At 50.0% G+C, this 17,122-nt stretch overlaps 7 protein-coding genes across 7 annotated transcripts; 4 read left to right on the top strand and 3 right to left on the bottom strand.

The window, feature by feature from the left end:
- Positions 1-1,317: 1,317 nt before the first annotated feature.
- CI109_105810 (pyruvate carboxylase) lies at positions 1,318-5,767 on the top strand (the record flags this gene model as incomplete). The annotated part of the gene is made up of 15 exons (XM_032004314.1): positions 1,318-1,475; positions 1,538-1,822; positions 1,878-2,236; positions 2,291-2,400; positions 2,457-2,894; positions 2,945-3,055; positions 3,106-3,459; positions 3,518-4,226; positions 4,290-4,491; positions 4,545-4,638; positions 4,693-5,084; positions 5,138-5,297; positions 5,360-5,455; positions 5,515-5,598; positions 5,660-5,767. 15 exons carry the CDS (start codon positions 1,318-1,320, stop codon positions 5,765-5,767), a joined length of 3,660 nt encoding a protein of 1,219 aa, XP_031861545.1.
- Positions 5,768-6,051: 284 nt separating this feature from the next.
- Positions 6,052-6,494, bottom strand: CI109_105809 (uncharacterized protein; the record flags this gene model as incomplete). Its single annotated transcript, XM_032004313.1, has 2 exons — positions 6,052-6,151; positions 6,340-6,494. The coding sequence occupies 2 exons, from the start codon at positions 6,492-6,494 to the stop codon at positions 6,052-6,054; spliced, it is 255 nt and encodes an 84-aa protein (XP_031861544.1).
- Positions 6,495-6,898: 404 nt separating this feature from the next.
- On the top strand, positions 6,899-8,125 carry CI109_105808 (uncharacterized protein; the record flags this gene model as incomplete). The annotated part of the gene is made up of 3 exons (XM_032004312.1): positions 6,899-7,470; positions 7,621-7,725; positions 7,849-8,125. 3 exons carry the CDS (start codon positions 6,899-6,901, stop codon positions 8,123-8,125), a joined length of 954 nt encoding a protein of 317 aa, XP_031861543.1.
- Positions 8,126-8,486: 361 nt separating this feature from the next.
- On the bottom strand, positions 8,487-10,588 carry CI109_105807 (uncharacterized protein; the record flags this gene model as incomplete). Its single annotated transcript, XM_032004311.1, has 7 exons — positions 8,487-8,552; positions 8,616-9,087; positions 9,143-9,341; positions 9,407-9,860; positions 9,953-10,132; positions 10,226-10,324; positions 10,391-10,588. The coding sequence occupies 7 exons, from the start codon at positions 10,586-10,588 to the stop codon at positions 8,487-8,489; spliced, it is 1,668 nt and encodes a 555-aa protein (XP_031861542.1).
- A 361-nt stretch (positions 10,589-10,949) lies between these two features.
- On the top strand, positions 10,950-12,044 carry CI109_105806 (uncharacterized protein; the record flags this gene model as incomplete). The annotated part of the gene is made up of 5 exons (XM_032004310.1): positions 10,950-11,251; positions 11,423-11,474; positions 11,554-11,625; positions 11,702-11,777; positions 11,896-12,044. 5 exons carry the CDS (start codon positions 10,950-10,952, stop codon positions 12,042-12,044), a joined length of 651 nt encoding a protein of 216 aa, XP_031861541.1.
- Positions 12,045-12,132: 88 nt separating this feature from the next.
- On the bottom strand, positions 12,133-13,748 carry CI109_105805 (uncharacterized protein; the record flags this gene model as incomplete). Its single annotated transcript, XM_032004309.1, has 7 exons — positions 12,133-12,384; positions 12,444-12,514; positions 12,578-12,774; positions 12,834-13,117; positions 13,179-13,319; positions 13,402-13,513; positions 13,585-13,748. 7 exons carry the CDS (start codon positions 13,746-13,748, stop codon positions 12,133-12,135), a joined length of 1,221 nt encoding a protein of 406 aa, XP_031861540.1.
- Positions 13,749-14,163: 415 nt separating this feature from the next.
- CI109_105804 (glycine-tRNA ligase) lies at positions 14,164-16,771 on the top strand (the record flags this gene model as incomplete). The annotated part of the gene is made up of 11 exons (XM_032004308.1): positions 14,164-14,305; positions 14,372-14,772; positions 14,845-15,140; positions 15,206-15,371; positions 15,424-15,555; positions 15,612-15,895; positions 15,957-16,045; positions 16,102-16,211; positions 16,267-16,360; positions 16,419-16,541; positions 16,599-16,771. 11 exons carry the CDS (start codon positions 14,164-14,166, stop codon positions 16,769-16,771), a joined length of 2,010 nt encoding a protein of 669 aa, XP_031861539.1.
- Between the last annotated feature and the right edge of the window lie 351 nt (positions 16,772-17,122).

The following is a 17,122-nucleotide window of genomic DNA, read 5'->3' as shown; positions in this document are numbered from 1 at the left end:
TTGGTAGATTTCAGCCCTGCTATTCTGTTCTCGACAACAGCAGGTTGGGACTTGTGTTGCTGCTGTTCGTTGTGTGAAGGTCTGGCAGGAAGCATGTCAGTGGTCAGCTTCATCGAGGATTGCTATCAGTGACAATACACCACCGCTGTGAAGGACGACCTGGCAAGGGTAAGGAATAAGTAGTAGTAGCCCATATGAACTAACCGAGCAAACGTCGATTTGATTCCGCCATTTGACGGCCTGGTTTGGTGGCCCCGGACCGGAACGCCGAGGCACTGCGAGTCCTTCAAGGCCACCTCAAAGCCTACTCTGCGGACGGTCCGCATCATTTAGCGGGCCGTTGTGATTGAATCATTGGAGCGAATGATATCCATTCATGCATGTAAGTCATTGAGATGCATGTTCGGACTTATCGGCTTGGTTGCAAGCATACATACTACGTCGATCGCGGTGTGAAGTGGTTGACGGCGTTATCTTGGCGAGGGACGCAGTTGCAATCTGAGATGGATTTGATTGGACGGTGACGGTGACGGTGACGGATAACAAAGGGGTGATACGGTGCCCCGAAAGTGAGGGAAGAGGATTTGATTCAACCATTAGATCCCGTCTACTGTATCTGTCTATCTAACCGGTTACAAGGTTACAAGCTGGCAAGGGAGATACAATTCAGGGTCACAGTGCAATCACTCACACTCCCCGCTCAACCAACCCACTTTGATTTACCGACTCATCACCCAACCTGGACAGAAAGACGGACCAGTAACAGTGAGGCGTCACCCGGTCCATCTTCATTCCGTCTCATTCCACAATCCATATTCCAACTTGTTTTTACCGTCCATTGATTGATTCTTTTTCAGTTGCAGTATTGTAATCGTTGGAGTTGAGCATCCCCTTGACTTTCACTTCATCTGTTCAACAAGACGGATTTACTTCTGGTTCAACGCCAAGGATTACTCCTTTCATTTGAACCAATAATCCCTCAACGCATTCTTCACACCCGCAACGCATTTTCAGCAATACCACACAACACATACACAGCAGCGCCCACATCGCTAGCGAGCCTCATCAGACATCATGGGCGAGCAAACACCTGTAAGTGATGGCCCCGCCCTCTTGTGATGCAAGCTCCGAGATGGGGACGAGGTCCCGGCTCGAGGGCGTTTGATCAATCAATCAACCCCACACACGTTGCGCAGACTCCCTTTGTCCAGTGCCAGTTGTATGGGGTCGGAAGCGAATGCTGACATGACCTTCTTCTTGTCCTCCTGATGTTTGCTACCATTTTACGCCTTTTCCATCCATACCGCTCTTGCCACAATGACCGTCGACGTCTTGCCTGAAACCGATACCGACCTTCCTCCGTACCACCACCATGTCCCGTCAACTCATCAACAGATTGAGGCTTGGGTCTCCCACCTCGGTATCGACACCTCTCGACCTGGAACCCCCAGCAGCCCTACGCCCGTTGACCACACGTACGTTCACAGCTGCCTCTTCTGTCTAGACAAGGTGAACTGATCAGTCCTTTCCTACCTAGTATCCATGGCTTGAGAAAGAAGCAAGCCGGTCATTCCGGCCCTCTCAAGAAGGTCCTCGTTGCCAACAGAGGTGAAATCGCCATTCGAGTTTTCCGAACAGCCCACGAGCTCGCTATGTCCACAGTCGCCATTTACTCTTACGAGGACAGAATGGGAGCACACAGATACAAGAGTGACGAAAGTTATCTTGTCGGCAAGGGATTGGCTCCCGTCGCTGCATACCTGTCTCAGGATGACATCGTCAGGATTGCTCTCGAGCACGATGTTGACATGATTCACCCAGGGTGAGCCTAAACCTGTGGGAGAGACAAAGACATTGAGAGCTGACTTTCCCCACAGTTACGGTTTCCTCTCTGAGAACGCCCAATTCGCCAAGAAGGTGGAAGATGCAGGTATCGCTTTCATCGGTCCCCGACCAGAGACCATCGATGCTCTCGGTGACAAGACCAAGGCTCGAAGCCTCGCCATCAAGACCGGTGTGCCTGTCGTTCCCGGTACTCCAGGCCCCGTCGAATCGTATGACAAAGCATCCGCCTTTATTGAGGAGTACGGCTTCCCCGTCATCATCAAGGCTGCTATGGGTGGTGGTGGTCGTGGTATGCGAGTGGTCAGAGACCAAGAAAGCTTCAAGGAGAATTTTGAGCGAGCTGTCAGTGAAGCCAAGAGTGCTTTCGGTGACGGAACCGTCTTCATCGAGCGTGAGTAGATAGACTTGTTCTAAGGCAAGCAACCGAGGCTGATTTGTAGTTCAGGATTCTTGGACAAACCCCGACACATTGAGGTCCAGCTTTTGGCTGACGCTGAGGGCAACTGTGTCCACCTCTTCGAGCGCGACTGTTCCGTCCAGCGACGACACCAGAAGGTGAGTCTGAAGCCCCTTCATAAGAGGATTTTCATTGACAATACGTTTCCTTGCAGGTCGTTGAAGTCGCCCCTGCTCCTCACCTCGACGAGTCCGTCCGACAAGGTATCCTCAACGATGCGCTCAAGCTCGCTGCTGCCGTCAAGTACCGAAACGCCGGTACCGCCGAGTTCTTGGTCGACCAGCAGAACCGACACTACTTCATCGAGATCAACCCTCGTATCCAAGTCGAGCACACCATCACTGAAGAGATCACTGGTATCGATATTGTCGCTGCTCAAATTCAAATCGCTGCTGGTGTGACACTCGAGCAGCTCGGTTTGACACAGGAGCATATCCACCGACGAGGATTCGCCATACAGTGTCGTATCACCACCGAAGACGCTGCGGCTGGCTTCCAACCTGACACAGGAAAGATCGAGGTATATCGATCTGCTGGTGGTAATGGTGTCCGTTTGGATGCCAGTTCCGGTTACGCTGGTGCACAGATCACTGTGAGTCAAGCTTCTCGTGGTCCTCGGGCAAAGCTGACGTAGTCCCGCAGCCCCACTACGACTCCTTGCTCGTCAAATGTTCCGTCAGTGGTGCCACCTACGAGGTTGCCAGGAGAAAGATGCTCCGAGCCTTGGTCGAGTTCCGTATCCGAGGTGTCAAGGTATGTCCCCTCGAGATGAGGAGTATTCGGCAGGGCTAATGACTCCATAGACCAACATTCCCTTCCTCATTCGACTCCTTACCCACGAAGTCTTTGAGTCTGGTAAGACCTGGACCACCTTCATTGACGACACACCCGCGCTCTTCAAGCTCGTTCACTCTCAGAACCGAGCTCAGAAGCTCCTCGCCTACCTCGGAGACCTTGCTGTCAACGGATCTTCCATCAAGGGACAAATGGGCGAGCCTGGTCTCAAGACCGAGGCTATCGTTCCTCAAATCGTCGACAATGCCGACCCTACCAAGGTTGTTGACACGTCTGAGCCATGCTTGACGGGTTGGAGAAACATTATCGTTAACGAGGGTCCCGAGGCCTTCGCTAAGGCTATCAGAGCCTACAAGGGTACCGTAAGTAGCGGATCGTGCAGCGGTAGCATTTTGTACTGATATGATCTTTTGCGCATAGCTTATCATGGACACCACTTGGCGAGATGCTCACCAGTCGCTCCTCGCCACCCGTATGCGAACCGTCGATATGGCTAACATCGCTAAGGAGACCAGTCATGCTCTTCAAAACGCTTACTCTCTCGAGTGTTGGGGTGGTGCCACCTTCGACGTTGCGATGCGATTCTTGTACGAGGACCCCTGGGACCGACTGCGAACACTGCGAAAGCTTGTTCCTAACATTCCTCTTCAAGCTCTTGTCCGAGGTGCGAACGCTGTCGGTTACACTTCTTACCCGGACAACGCCATCTACGACTTCTCCAAGAAGGCTGTCGAGGCCGGTTTGGATATTTTCCGAATTTTCGACTCTCTCAACTATGTTGAGAACTTGAAGGTCGGTATCGACGCTGCGAAGAAAGCTGGTGGTGTCGTCGAAGCTGCCATCTGTTACTCTGGTGATGTCGCCAACCCCAAGAAGACCAAGTACACTCTTCAATACTACCTCGATTTGACCGACCAGCTTGTCAAGGAGGGCATCCACGTTCTTGGTATCAAGGATATGGCTGGTCTCCTCAAGCCTGAGGCTGCAAAGATCTTGATCGGTGCCATCCGAAAGGCTCATCCCGACCTACCTATCCACGTACACTCTCACGACACTGCTGGTATCGCCGCTGCCAGTATGATCGCTTGTGCTTTGGCCGGTGCGGATGTTGTTGATGTCGCCATCGATGGTAAGTTACAGCTCTTATCTACGAAGAAGCCAACCGCAGACAATCGCTGAAGTGTTACTTCAGATCTCTCCGGTCTCACCTCCCAGCCGGCCATGGGTGCTGTTTGCAGCGCTCTCGAGCAGACAGGTCTCGGTACAGGTATCTCTCACGAGAACATTCAAGCTCTTAACCAGTACTGGAGTCAAATCCGAAAGCTCTACCAGTGTTTCGAGGCCAACGTCCGAGCTTCCGACTCTGGTGTCTTCGATCACGAAATGCCTGGAGGGTGAGTTGACACTTTGATGATGATTCAAACCCATCGCTGATCTATCGACATAGTCAATACACCAACTTGCAGTTCCAAGCTTCTCAACTCGGTCTCGGCACTCAGTGGCTCGACATCAAGAAGAGATATATCGATGCCAACCAACTTGTACGTAATCTTGTGACAAAACAGGTCAAATCTCAGCGCTGACATTACGTTTAGTGCGGTGATATCGTCAAGGTCACTCCTTCTTCCAAGGTCGTCGGAGACTTTGCCCAATTCATGGTTTCCAACAATCTCAGCAAGCAAGATGTTATCGACCAAGCAGCGACACTCGACTTCCCTGTCTCTGTTGTCGAGTTCTTCCAAGGTTTCCTTGGTCAACCGTACGGTGGATTCCCTGAACCTCTTCGATCCAACATCATCCGTGATAAGGAGAGGATTGACAAGCGTCCTGGTCTCGGTATGAAGCCTCTTGACTTCAAGAAGATCAAGGCGGAGCTTAGAGAGAAGTACGGTCCTCACATCAACGACTTCGATGTTGCGAGTTACTACATGTACCCCAAGGTCTTCGAGGAGTTCCAAGGCTTCGTTGAGAAGTACGGTGACTTGAGGTAAGTGATAGTCATTTGGTGTCCAGTGTGACTAGGCTGACGCGCATGCTTAGCGTTGTCCCTACCCGACACTTCTTGGCCAAGCCCGAGATCAACGAGGAGATGTCCATTGCCATCGAGCAAGGAAAGACTTTGACCATCAAACTGTTGGCTATCGGTCCATTGAACCAAGCCAAGGGTACCCGAGAATGTTTCTTCGAGCTCAACGGAGAGGTGAGTGAAACGTGGGCATGACTAGTGAGGTTCGTATACTGACCGATTGATTGGGGAAATAGTCTCGAGCAGTTGTCGTCGACGACACTAATGCCGCTGTGGAGCACGTCTCAAGAGAGAAGGCGTCTGGTGACCCTGGAAGCGTTGGATCGCCTATGGTGAGTGATCTAGCTGCATCAGGTGTGCAAGAAGTAGGCGCTGACTTGCGGTTGTACAGTCCGGTGTTGTCATCGATGTCCGAGTCAAGGAGGGCCAAGCCGTCAAGGCTGGTGACCCTCTATGCGTCTTGTCTGCGATGAAGGTGAGTGACGCTTGGTCATTTCTTAACCGTTGCAACAAGCACTGACAAATCGATTTTGCAGATGGAGTCAGTCGTTTCATCACCCGTTTCGGGTAAGGTCAAGCGAGTCGAAGTCAAGGAGAACGATTCGATCGCCCAGGGTGATTTGGTTGTTGAGATCACGCATTAAGCGATGGAGAAAGACGTAAATCGTGTAGATACCAAGACTGCGGGGAAAGACATTCAGTTGGTATTGCAGTCCAGTAATCGTTCATGGCATTAGAAGTATGCAATAGTCTGCTTTGGATTTGACCATCAGTGCGAAACGCACGAACGATACAACTATACATGGCTGAGATATACAAGACACATTATGGGAATTGTGATAATCATTTTTCTCCCGATGAGACGATCCCGATCTCTGCATTCCCCTTGTTCTGCTTTGCAAGCTCTATGCGCTGACAAGTGCATGCGCTATCGACCAGGAGTGGGCGATTGTGGTTGGGCTGATTCTTGCGCTTCTTGAGTCGCGGTCTTCAGTTCTTCGTCTAGTAATCGAGAGACTGCCATGAACCTGAGGGCATAGGGTGGGAAAAGGAAATGGAAAGTTGTAAAGGTCAGCGAAGGTCTTGTTGGTCATACACATGACTTGGGATCCCAAAACCCTTCGTTCAATCCCCCAACAAAAGTCCTGTTTGATGTCTTCGTTTACACTTCCATGAAGAGCAAAACCTGGACCTAGAACACAAAGTCAAAACTCACTGAGCACCACATCCGACACCTAGTCTCGCCATTGATTTGAGCTGTTCCGCCATCAAATCGAGCTGTGATTCAGTCTCGACAAGATTCGATTGGAGCGATCGTAGTCTGGAAGAGAGGGCGGTGTAATGTCGTGATTTCAGAGTGGATGTTGACATGACGAAGGGGGAGGGATTGGTGTCGATAGTCTTATTATGGAGCAGTTGTCGACTTGTGCACGTGTACGGATTCGATGTGGGCGATAGTGAGTCTTTCTGGGTGAGTGAGTGAGTCAAGACTGGTGATGCTAAGCTGGTCTGGAGGTTTGAGTTTGTCTCGTTGTCCAATACATCGTTGTCGTGGTCGAGTTATGACATTTGTTGACAGTCAACGCGAGCTGATCGGAAACGCGCTCTCATCGCTTCTTCGTATTGTTACGTAAACGTGAAAGTTGATTTTTCAACTCTTTGACCAACCGGAAAGTTCCGTTAGTAATCGAGCGTTGAAGTTAACACTTTGCCGCTTTCTTCAAAAGTTCAACTTACGTCTGCTTTGAATCTTTCATCTCTCACAAAAGCTCAAAATGAAGTGGAACATCGGCTCTACCTCTTTCGCTGCGTCAAGCAACGACCACACCACCACCGCTGGTCTCCCACCCAACCATCCACCTATCCCTTCTTCGTCATCGACGACGTCTGCCTCCACTTCCACATCTCGATCCGCTTCTCAACAACTTCCTGCACAATGTCCGATGTCATCATCGACCTCTTCTGCATCTTCAGCTTATGCTTCTGCGCCACCACCATTACTGGCCAAATGTCCCGTTCCTCATGACGGTACCACAACGATGAATCCATTGAACAACATCCCCGCAAATTTGTCATTGACAAAACAACCTGATCAGAAATTGGATCTACCAACCGATCGAACGGCCTCCTCAATCCCTCGACCCGTTACACCGGACGCTCCGGGCGGCGAAGCATACGGGACTGGTAACGTATGGGATTATCCTAGTCCTCAACAATTCTATAATGCCCTCGTTAGAAAAGGTTGGGAAACACCAGAGGATAGCGTAGAAGTCATGGTGGCAATTCATAATTTCCTCAATGAGAGAGCTTGGGATGAAGTTATGAAGTGGGAAAAGAGAAAGCCCAAGTGAGTCGAAGTCTTACTCCTCCTTCACCAAATTACCACGAACCATCGCGATCGCCGCACGTATTTAAGCCGCGATCTCGATCGAGCTGCCCCATACTATATCTTACCTTGAATCCGGACCGTGGCTGACCTCGAACGTTCCCCCCGCAGCGGCGACAAAGCCACTCTTGCTAGATTCACAGGTAGACCAGGCGAGCTCTCACCCAAGGCGAGAATGCATCTCTTCGCTGGCAAACTCTTCCCCGAGCGATTCAAGTGAGTCTTGGTCTGGTTAGATCGAGCTGTTCGATGCTCCTCTCTTCATCCCCCGTCTCCTGCAATGAGCATTCACTTGCTGTTGGTTATGAAGAACTGTCACTGACCTAGTTTACTCTGTAGCACCACACCCCCCTTTGATCGTCACGATTGGATCGTCACCCGACCCGATCCTTCCGTGCCTGCAACTTCCGTACCAACCGACCAATCTTCCGCAGCACTCGCTGAACAACCGAAAATCACCACTCGTTATGTGATCGACTATTACTCTGCTCCTCCAGACGAAGAGGGTAATCCCGTATTCTCACTTGATGTCAGACCCGCCCTTGACAACTTCGAAAGTATAACTCAAAGGGTCAAAGTCGGTATGGAGGAGTGGATGAACGGAGAGTCGGAGTAGTCCTTGATTCATGAGGATTGCCGCAGCATGGAGCGAGCGACACGGATAGATTTAGATCATACATGGTTGTTTTACTGGATGCACATTTACCATTCTTGAGCGATCCCGCGTGGATGTGTAGATTGACCCCTTCTACCTTGGCGATGTAAAAGAGTATGAGCAACTCCTTCTCAGCAATACATAGTGTACAAACAAGATCTATCCGCTCATAACATACAAATGATCCCAGACTAACAAGAGATGTGAATTTTGATGACCCAAGCGCATAATCCGAACATCACAAACAGGAGCATAACCAAACGACTGACAGATACCCCTACCCTTCTCGATCGTGTTTTTTTGGGACATTTCGCAACCCGCTTTAAGCCTTCCAGTACCAGATCGGGCCATTAGGCGAGTGTTCTTCCTTGAGTGCATCCGTCCAGATCTACGTTTGGGTTCAAACCAATCATTAGCGATCGGTATGGACAACATGTCGCTCCACACTCACCCCGAAGAAACCTCTCTTTGAACCTCTGCCTCCAACTTGTACACACTCCAATCTCCACCTGTCCTCATTCCCATACCGAATGACCAACGTCCATCTTACTTGTGGTGGATTGTCCGCTGTCAATCTCACGACACCTCTTACAAAGCTCATGGGTGTTTGTAGAGGGTATGTAGATGCACCGTGATGTTGTACGGAATCACCATGGAAATGGATCGGAGGTAATAGGTCTAATGTGGGCAAAGCGGTCTCAATTGGTCGCAGTTTTGTACTACCACTGCTGGTGCTGGTGCTGGTGCTGGTGTCGCTGGACGAGGTAGTGGCGGTAGGAGTGGTGGTGGGCTGTTTGTCGACTACCAAGTTGAGTCGCATGAGATCACCAACGGCTTCGTGATACCTTGTCAAATCAAGCGAAGTGATTCGTCCTCGTAGCAGAATCAATCGAGGTTCGTTCAGCGATACCCAATCGGCATAGCTACAATAACCAATAAGCATGGGAATGTAGCTCAATGCGTGCAGACTCGACTTACTCCAAGAAAGCGTAGGATCCACACCACAACCCTTGGACGCCTGCCCAATCCCATACTTCTCCCTCTGGTAGATCGGCCGGTCTTTGTAGATGTTCGTATCCCCATCCTCGGACCGCTTCCACACCAAATGACATAGGATGTATCGCCTCGCGCCATGATCCATCGTCTTCGCTTTCCAGTACTTCTTTCGCATTCGACACTGCGGCGCCGGAAGCAGTGAGAGTTAGCACGAGTAGTATCTCTGCGGGTGGGATAAGCACTCACTCATGACTGAACTGATAGCGTCGACCAATGTCCAGTCCACTTTCCCATCTTCTCTGAAAGGACCCCAATCGTTCCTCTCCTGGAAATTCTTCCCATTATACACGACTTCCCTCACATATCCTCTCCATTCTCTATCTTCAACCGTCGCATCGTCGTACTCTGGCGGCATCAAGCAGTGCAATCTTGATAAGATGGGATTCATCACTCTTCGATCCGTCCTTCGATTCGGATTACCCACTTGTCCAGGTAAAGGACGTAAAACCTGTTTTGTTTCGGCGAGTCGGAGATGGTGATATATGTATGCGAAGAGGGGGGTACGGAGATACGAGTTGAGGAAATGGACATTTCGAGAATCGTGAGTTGCGTGTGGGTCGGAATTCTCATATGAGACTGATGCTGGAAGATCGAGATACATGTCGAGTAGCGTTTCGAGCACCAAGTCGAGATGTCTTGCCTATCACACCGATACCATCACCAATTAGCCACTGACTACCATACATCATACGGGACGCAACCCCACCACCGTTGGAGATGAACTGCACTCACAACCTCAGGGAACTTGTCCTCGTCCCACTCTCGGAACATCCGCCCTACAAACTCCCTATCTTGTATCTTCTTTCGCCAATCAATCTCATCCGTCTTCCTCTGATCGGGGTACGTCCCAGCCACACGAGGGTTGTCGTAAATCATATCGTGGATATCGCGCCATAACGCTTGATCGGAATCCTGCACGAGTAGCATATATCGTGAGTGAGTCGTGCCCGGCGTCCATTGCAAGATAAGGGATTTGTATGTGATATGATTTGTAATGGCACGTACCCCGTAAACATATTGCTTGAGATCTCGACAACTTCTTGCCATTCTCGCTACGGTGGTTATACATTGACTACCCGACAGTACCAATACCCTTTGGATGATCTATAGTACGAAACCGACAAGGTCAGCGACATCGTCATTCGCCTATTCTTTAGTAGTAGTACCCACCTCTGATGGTGCTCGTAACAGCGAAGATTGAGATTGAGGGAACGTCATAGGTGATAGATGCATTGAGGGGGTTGTCGATCTTGAGGCAGTATTTTCTCCTCCCTGACCAAGACCACCTTTATAAGAGGAACAAGAGGTCACTTCGCTCGATAAGAGCTGAGAAGTGGAGGGAGATGGTGATTCGGAGAGATCGGACATGTTGTCGAGGTGTGTTGAACGGCCTGTTCGGATATTGATCGACTACTAGTGCTTGACGATGTTGTTCCGTTGTCAATGTGGATACAGTATGGAGATCATCGCCTGACAAGTGGTGATGTGGGTAGTTTGGTTTGAGAGGACTATTAGTGATCACATCACATCCACATCGGGCCCGAAGTGTAACTTGAGGTGATCTCGGTCTCGGAACCAAATTGGAGATGACTGTCCATCCTCCACTCTGTCACTCAACCGTCATCCACTTTGACCTGTCCACTATACATCAACACCTATTGACCTGTAATCTATCCCATATCGAGAGCCGCGTACGACTCGACCTGACGCGACTTGTCCAAACGCCAAAATGATCCACGCCGTACTGATCTTCAACACGCATGGTAAACCCCGTTTATCCAAATTCTTCACACCGCTCCCACCGCTCGTCCAACAATCACTCATCTCCCAGATATTCTCATTGATATCCGATCGACCGGCTGGTGTGTGCAATTTCCTAGACGCACCAGAACTGGTCTTTCCAACTCCGGGGAATGCGACCGCGTCAACAACACAGGATAAGGATGTTAGAGGTGCAAGGGATGTTGAAGGGAGGAAGGAGGAAGATGATACGAGGGTCATATATAGACATTATGCGACGTTGTATTTCGTGTGAGTGGTCCGTCCTCCTCGACTTGGCATATCGTCTCCACTATATCCCGCAGACACCATGGGCTGGACAGAGGACAGTCCGCCAGTCGAGATATCGTTCTTGACTCGGTAGTTATATTGTTGTGGTGGAATATATACAAATAACGACAGGTGCTGATCATACTATAACAGGTTCGTGGTGGACGGAGCAGAATCTGAATTAGGTATACTCGACTTGATTCAAGTGAGTCATTATTTCTATCCCAAAGGCTCGGTCCAGTGTTGTTCGTTACAAACCGTTCGGTATTGACCTCGCGTTGCAGGTATTCGTCGAATCCCTCGACCGATCATTTGAAAATGTCTGCGAGCTGGACTTGATCTTTCATTTCGACGAAGTAAGTCCAGCTGTTCTAATTGCGCAGCTCGTAGGGAAAAACATCCAATGATGATAACTGACACACCTCATGTTAGGTTCACCATGTCCTGTCAGAAATCATACAAGGTGGTTTGGTTTTGGAGACGAATATAAACGAAATTTCAGCCTGTGGTATGTTACTCTTCAGTTTAATACGAAGCCTTCAGAGGAACCAGGCTGATATCGCTTTGTTCCCCTCATGCATCTTCATTTCTACTTCTCCCATCTCGCCCAATCATCATCATCGTAGTCCAAGCCGCGTCACGGAATCGTAAAGCCTCTGCTGCGTCGGTCAATCCCCTCATCCCGTCAATGTTAGCAGTTCCAGGTGGGAGAGGTGGGAGTCGAGGTGGAAGTTCAGATGGTGCCAGACGGTTTCTAGCAGCTATCGGGGTATAAACTTGGGGCTTGGGTCGATCATGTGCATTGGTGATATGGCAGATGTTGTATATATAATAATGTATGGGTATCTCGACGAATTGGTATATCAAATCTGGACAACTGTCGATGGCTCTCCTGTGGCTTTGACCTCGTCGGCGACCGCCATGACTACGTTCTCTGCTGAGCTAGCCCCTCCGAATTTGCTAGCAGCGTCCAGTGGTATCACGCCGCCCTCGGCGGACGTCGCACTCCTGTTCACCGTTGCGCTTGATCTCTCTTCCTTGACAACCTCGGATTTCGCTCCTGACAAGGCGAATCGACGCGTATATGGTCCTGTTTGGCCCTCAGGAGGTTCAGCCTGCGGACATAGAATCGATCAGCTTGATGACACGAGCTTCAATCAAACAAAACACTGACGACGATATATCTCCCCAGTTCCGGATCTATCAATCCCGCCTGACAATACTCGACAAATCGATCGAGGCAATCTACAAATCTCCGACATCAGCTATGACCACGGAATGCGCCAACGCCAGGAATAACCAGCTGACCTCGAGCTTGGGTCACATCTTCCCCTTGTGGACCTTCTTCTGAGAAGGATATATCCAAGTGAAATCTGCTTGCCAGCTCTGATGTAATTGAGAACGCGATGGAAAGCGGTATCTGTTCAGTGAATGCAAGGACGAGGATAAATGCCGTGAAAGCGAGAACAGGAGCAGCGTAAAGGACAGGTAAAGGCGAGAGGCAGCTGAAAGAGCAGACGGTCATCAGTCTGGCGGGAGAGTTGAAGCGAAGATTCGTACGTACGATTCGGAAAGAATAGCCCATCCCAATTCATCCGCTATCGCCTCTGACACCTTCCCCTTCCCCTTTCCATTCATTTGATCGTATCCATTCCCGTTGGCTGATGCTCCATTACTACCACTTCCCTCACCTGGTCGCTCGATGACCAGCTCATCGAGCCCCTTCAAACTGCGGCGCAGTATGACCCAAGGCTGTTCGACGCCCATATCGAAACACAATGCTTCGAGGACCACTTCCTCAGTCGCAAGAATATCTTTCTCCCACGCACGATATTCCCGAGATGGTTGCTAGAAGGTGGGTGAAACGCACCGTAAGTCCCAATAATTCACAAACGAGTAGTGGACTCACATCGTGCGGATCACCTGTAGGATACCAGCCTCTCACACCAGGTGGTTCAAACTTTGCTAAACAAGCATTGACGATATGTCGAAGTTTGAGCGGTTCTTCCTCAATCTTTGTTGCTAAGAACAATAATGTTGGCGCGATGAGCTAAACCGACGGAGCAATGAGACATCAGCTTCACTATGCTCCGCTTGAGAATTAGGCATGTATCAGCTGTCATGATACGCACCTTCTCGTTGAAATCTTTGAACGACCGTCGCATGTAAAATCGATGAAGGAGTGTCGCACCAATGATCATCGATCCTCTCAGATGTGAAGCTTCAGCATCCTCCACACCTGTCCTACAACGGCAGAAACGACCATTGTCAGCTAATCCCGTTCCAGGAGACTTGGTATGACCTGAATAGCTCACGACACATGAATCGATCGAAGAGCTAAACTTCGCATATATTCGATAGCTGTCTTGCGCCGTTGCAATTCATCAGAGAGGACGATACCGTCGTCTAGTGACGGGGTGTTCTGCAACGCAGAAGGGGTGAAGAGCCACTGTTTCTCAACGGATCGAAGAGGGCGCATGTTGCGAGTCGTGACGTGTTTGCGGCAAACGAAAGGATCCAGCTATCGTTTCTAAGTTAGATACAAAGTATCTGCAGAGCAACATGCAAACAATGATCTCGGAATTGTCAACATCCTCAGCACCCCCTTCCGGCGGAAAGGAGACCACACCCCTTACTCAAAATGCCACGTCATGCTATTTTTCCACTCTTACTTGTCTGTGCATCTCTTTCGTGGTAGTCGTCCAAAAGTTCGACTCATTGCTTGTAACTCAGCGCTTTACCTTACTCGCGAGATCATCACTCTACCTTACCACTTGATGCGTCAGAGCTTGTTCCAAACTCTTAGACGATATACAACTTCCGCCCCGCTTCACAATCGAGCAACTCTACAAACTCCGAACAGGAAATTCAACCTAAAAAACAGCATAACCAAAATGGCTGCAGCTGCTTCTACCTCAACTCCGTCAGAGTTGACCGTGCCCGTCAACAAGACGGTACATGCTTTCGACAAAGGCGTATTGGACGCTTTGTTGGCTAGAAGGTTCTTCTTCGCCCCCGCATTCGAGATCTATGGAGGTAAGTCTACCATTTACGGCTGTATAACCAAGGAGACCGTAGCTGAAGTGTCATGGCCTGTTATAGGTGTTGCCGGTTTGTACGACTACGGACCTACTGGTTCAGCTCTCCAGGCCAACATCCTCAACGAATGGAGAAAACACTACATCATTGAAGAGGACATGCTCGAGCTTGATACTACCATCATGACACTCGCCGAAGTGCTCAAGACATCCGGTCACGTCGACAAGTTTGCCGACTGGATGGTCAAGGACGTCAAGACTGGCGAGATCTTCAGAGCGGACCATCTCGTCGAGGGTGTCTTGGAAGCGAGATTGAAGGGTGATAAAGAGGCGCGGGGTGTCAAGGACGAACCTGTCGTTGAGGAGGATGCGGACAAAAAGAAGAAGAAGAAGAAGGTCGTCAAGAGTGTTGCGATCAAGTTGGATGACAACACCGTTGCAGAGTACGACTATTTGTTGGCTCAGGTGAGTGTCATTGAGCTTCGAAAAAGACAAGCATGAGATTGTTTGAGAGCAAATTGCTGATCTCGTTGGTAGATTGACAACTACACTGGACCTGAACTTGGCGAGATCATTAGGAAACACAAGATCACAAACCCAGTCACCGGTAACGAGGTTTCTGAGCCCGTCGAATTCAACTTGATGTTCGAGAGCAACATTGGTCCTACTGGTCAAATCAAGGGGTACCTCCGACCTGAGACTGCCCAAGGCCACTTTGTCAACTTTGCCCGACTCCTCGAGTTCAACAACGGTAAAGTCCCCTTTGCGTCGGCGCAGATTGGTCGAAGTTTCAGAAACGAGATTGCCCCCAGACAGGGTCTTCTCCGAGTCCGGTGAGCTAGATGGTGTCGTCGGATCTGTGCGATCTAGGTGTAGCTGACTGTTTGATGGTGCGCAGAGAATTCACCATGGCTGAGATCGAGCATTACGTCGACCCCCTCGACAAGAAACACGCTAGATTTAACGAGGTCAAGGACGTCGTCTTGACCCTTCTGCCCAAGGATGTCCAGAGCGAGGGTAAAACCGACTTGACCAAGAAGACTGTCGGCGACGCCGTTGCCGAGGTGAGCGCTCACTTAGGTTGATGATGAGCTGGAGCTGATGATGCCGTGGTAGGGAATCATCGACAACGAGACTCTCGGTTACTTCCTTGGTCGAACACAGCTCTTCTTGACCAAGATTGGTATTGACAGCGAGAGACTGCGATGCAGACAACACATGGCGAACGAGATGGCGCACTATGCTGCGGTACGTATCTCTATGCTGTTATCGTATAGTACGAAAACCTGATCAACATCATACAGGACTGTTGGGATTTCGAGATCCAATCCTCATATGGCTGGATCGAATGTGTTGGATGTGCCGATCGATCTGCCTACGATCTCACTGTTCACTCCGTTCGAACTAAGCAGCCTCTCCGAGTGCAACAAAAGCTCGACACCCCTCGAGTGGTCGAGAAGCTCGAAGTCACATTCGAGGCCAAGGCTTTCGGTATGAAGTTCAAGAAAGACGCGACTATGATCAAGGACACTTTGTTGGGCTTGGAGAAGGACAAGTTGCAGTGCATCAAGGATGAGTTGGCCAACGGGTGAGTTCACTGCCACCGGATTAGATTTAGCAGAGGACGTGTGCTGACCGGGCTATATTAGCTCCTCATCCGTTCAATGTACCGATGGCAAGTCATACGAGATCACCCCTGACTTGGTCAAGATTGACCCCATCACTGTCACCGAGCACAGTGAGTGACACCGGACTATCTGACCGTACATCACCAGCTGATGTGACCTGGTGCAGTCCGAGAATTCACTCCCAACGTCATCGAGCCCTCTTTCGGTATCGGTCGTATCCTCTACTCTTTGCTCGAGCACAGCTACTGGGCCCGAGAACAGGACAAGGCGCGAGGTGTGAGTGCTCTTGCCATGTCATCAAAGGACAATCGCTGATTTTTTGCTGGTGCAGGTCCTCTCTCTTCCCTCCATCGTCGCTCCTATCAAATGTCTTATCGTCACTATCAGTCAAGACCCTCAACTCCGAAACCTCATCCACGATGTCTGTGAGTGAAACTTTGCGTTTGTGAGCTATGCAGGCCAGAGTACTGACGGGAACTGTAGCCCGAAGAATGAGAAGACTCGGTATTGCCAGTCGAGTGGACGACTCTGGTGCTTCTATCGGTAAGAAGTATGCCCGAAACGATGAACTTGGTACACCTTTCGGTTGTACTGTCGACTTTGCCTGTAAGCCCTCACTTCTGCACACCACAATGGACACTGCTGATACGGTATCCTGTTTAGCTATTCAAAACGGTACCATGACACTGCGAGAACGAGACTCTACTTCTCAGCTCATTGGTCCTATCGACACTGTCATCTCTGTGGTGGACGAGCTTGTCAAGGGTACTTTGGATTGGGAGGGTGCGTCGAAGAAGTTGGACTCGTACAGCGGTGTGCAAGATGTTGCCGAGTAATAAGAGGTAGATTGGGTGGTAGAGTGCTATACAAGACCCTGCTTCATATGCATGCATTGCTACTCTGTCGTGCTCATCCCGGAATTCAAGCTCATGAGCCCTCGTTGTCATCGCCACCATTGAGCACATTCGCATGCAGGTCTAAGACCCGAGACCAAATTCGGCGCCACTGTCAGATGTGACGTGGCATAAAGGTCGATGTCTGATAGCACAATTTTGAATTATTGCATGCGTTTCTACGCTTCACGCGGTGGTGTCGCAGTCGCATCTCCCAACTTTTTTTCGAAACAAGCCCATTCCATAACCTCTCTACTTGCCAAATTTTGGGCGTATAACCAAATCTTTCTCCGT

This window comes from Kwoniella shandongensis, chromosome 10 (genome assembly GCF_008629635.2).
Source record: "Kwoniella shandongensis chromosome 10, complete sequence".
Lineage (NCBI taxonomy): Eukaryota > Fungi > Basidiomycota > Tremellomycetes > Tremellales > Cryptococcaceae > Kwoniella > Kwoniella shandongensis.
Note: the sequence above shows the minus strand (reverse complement) of the source record. Positions and strands in the feature narration are given on the sequence as shown.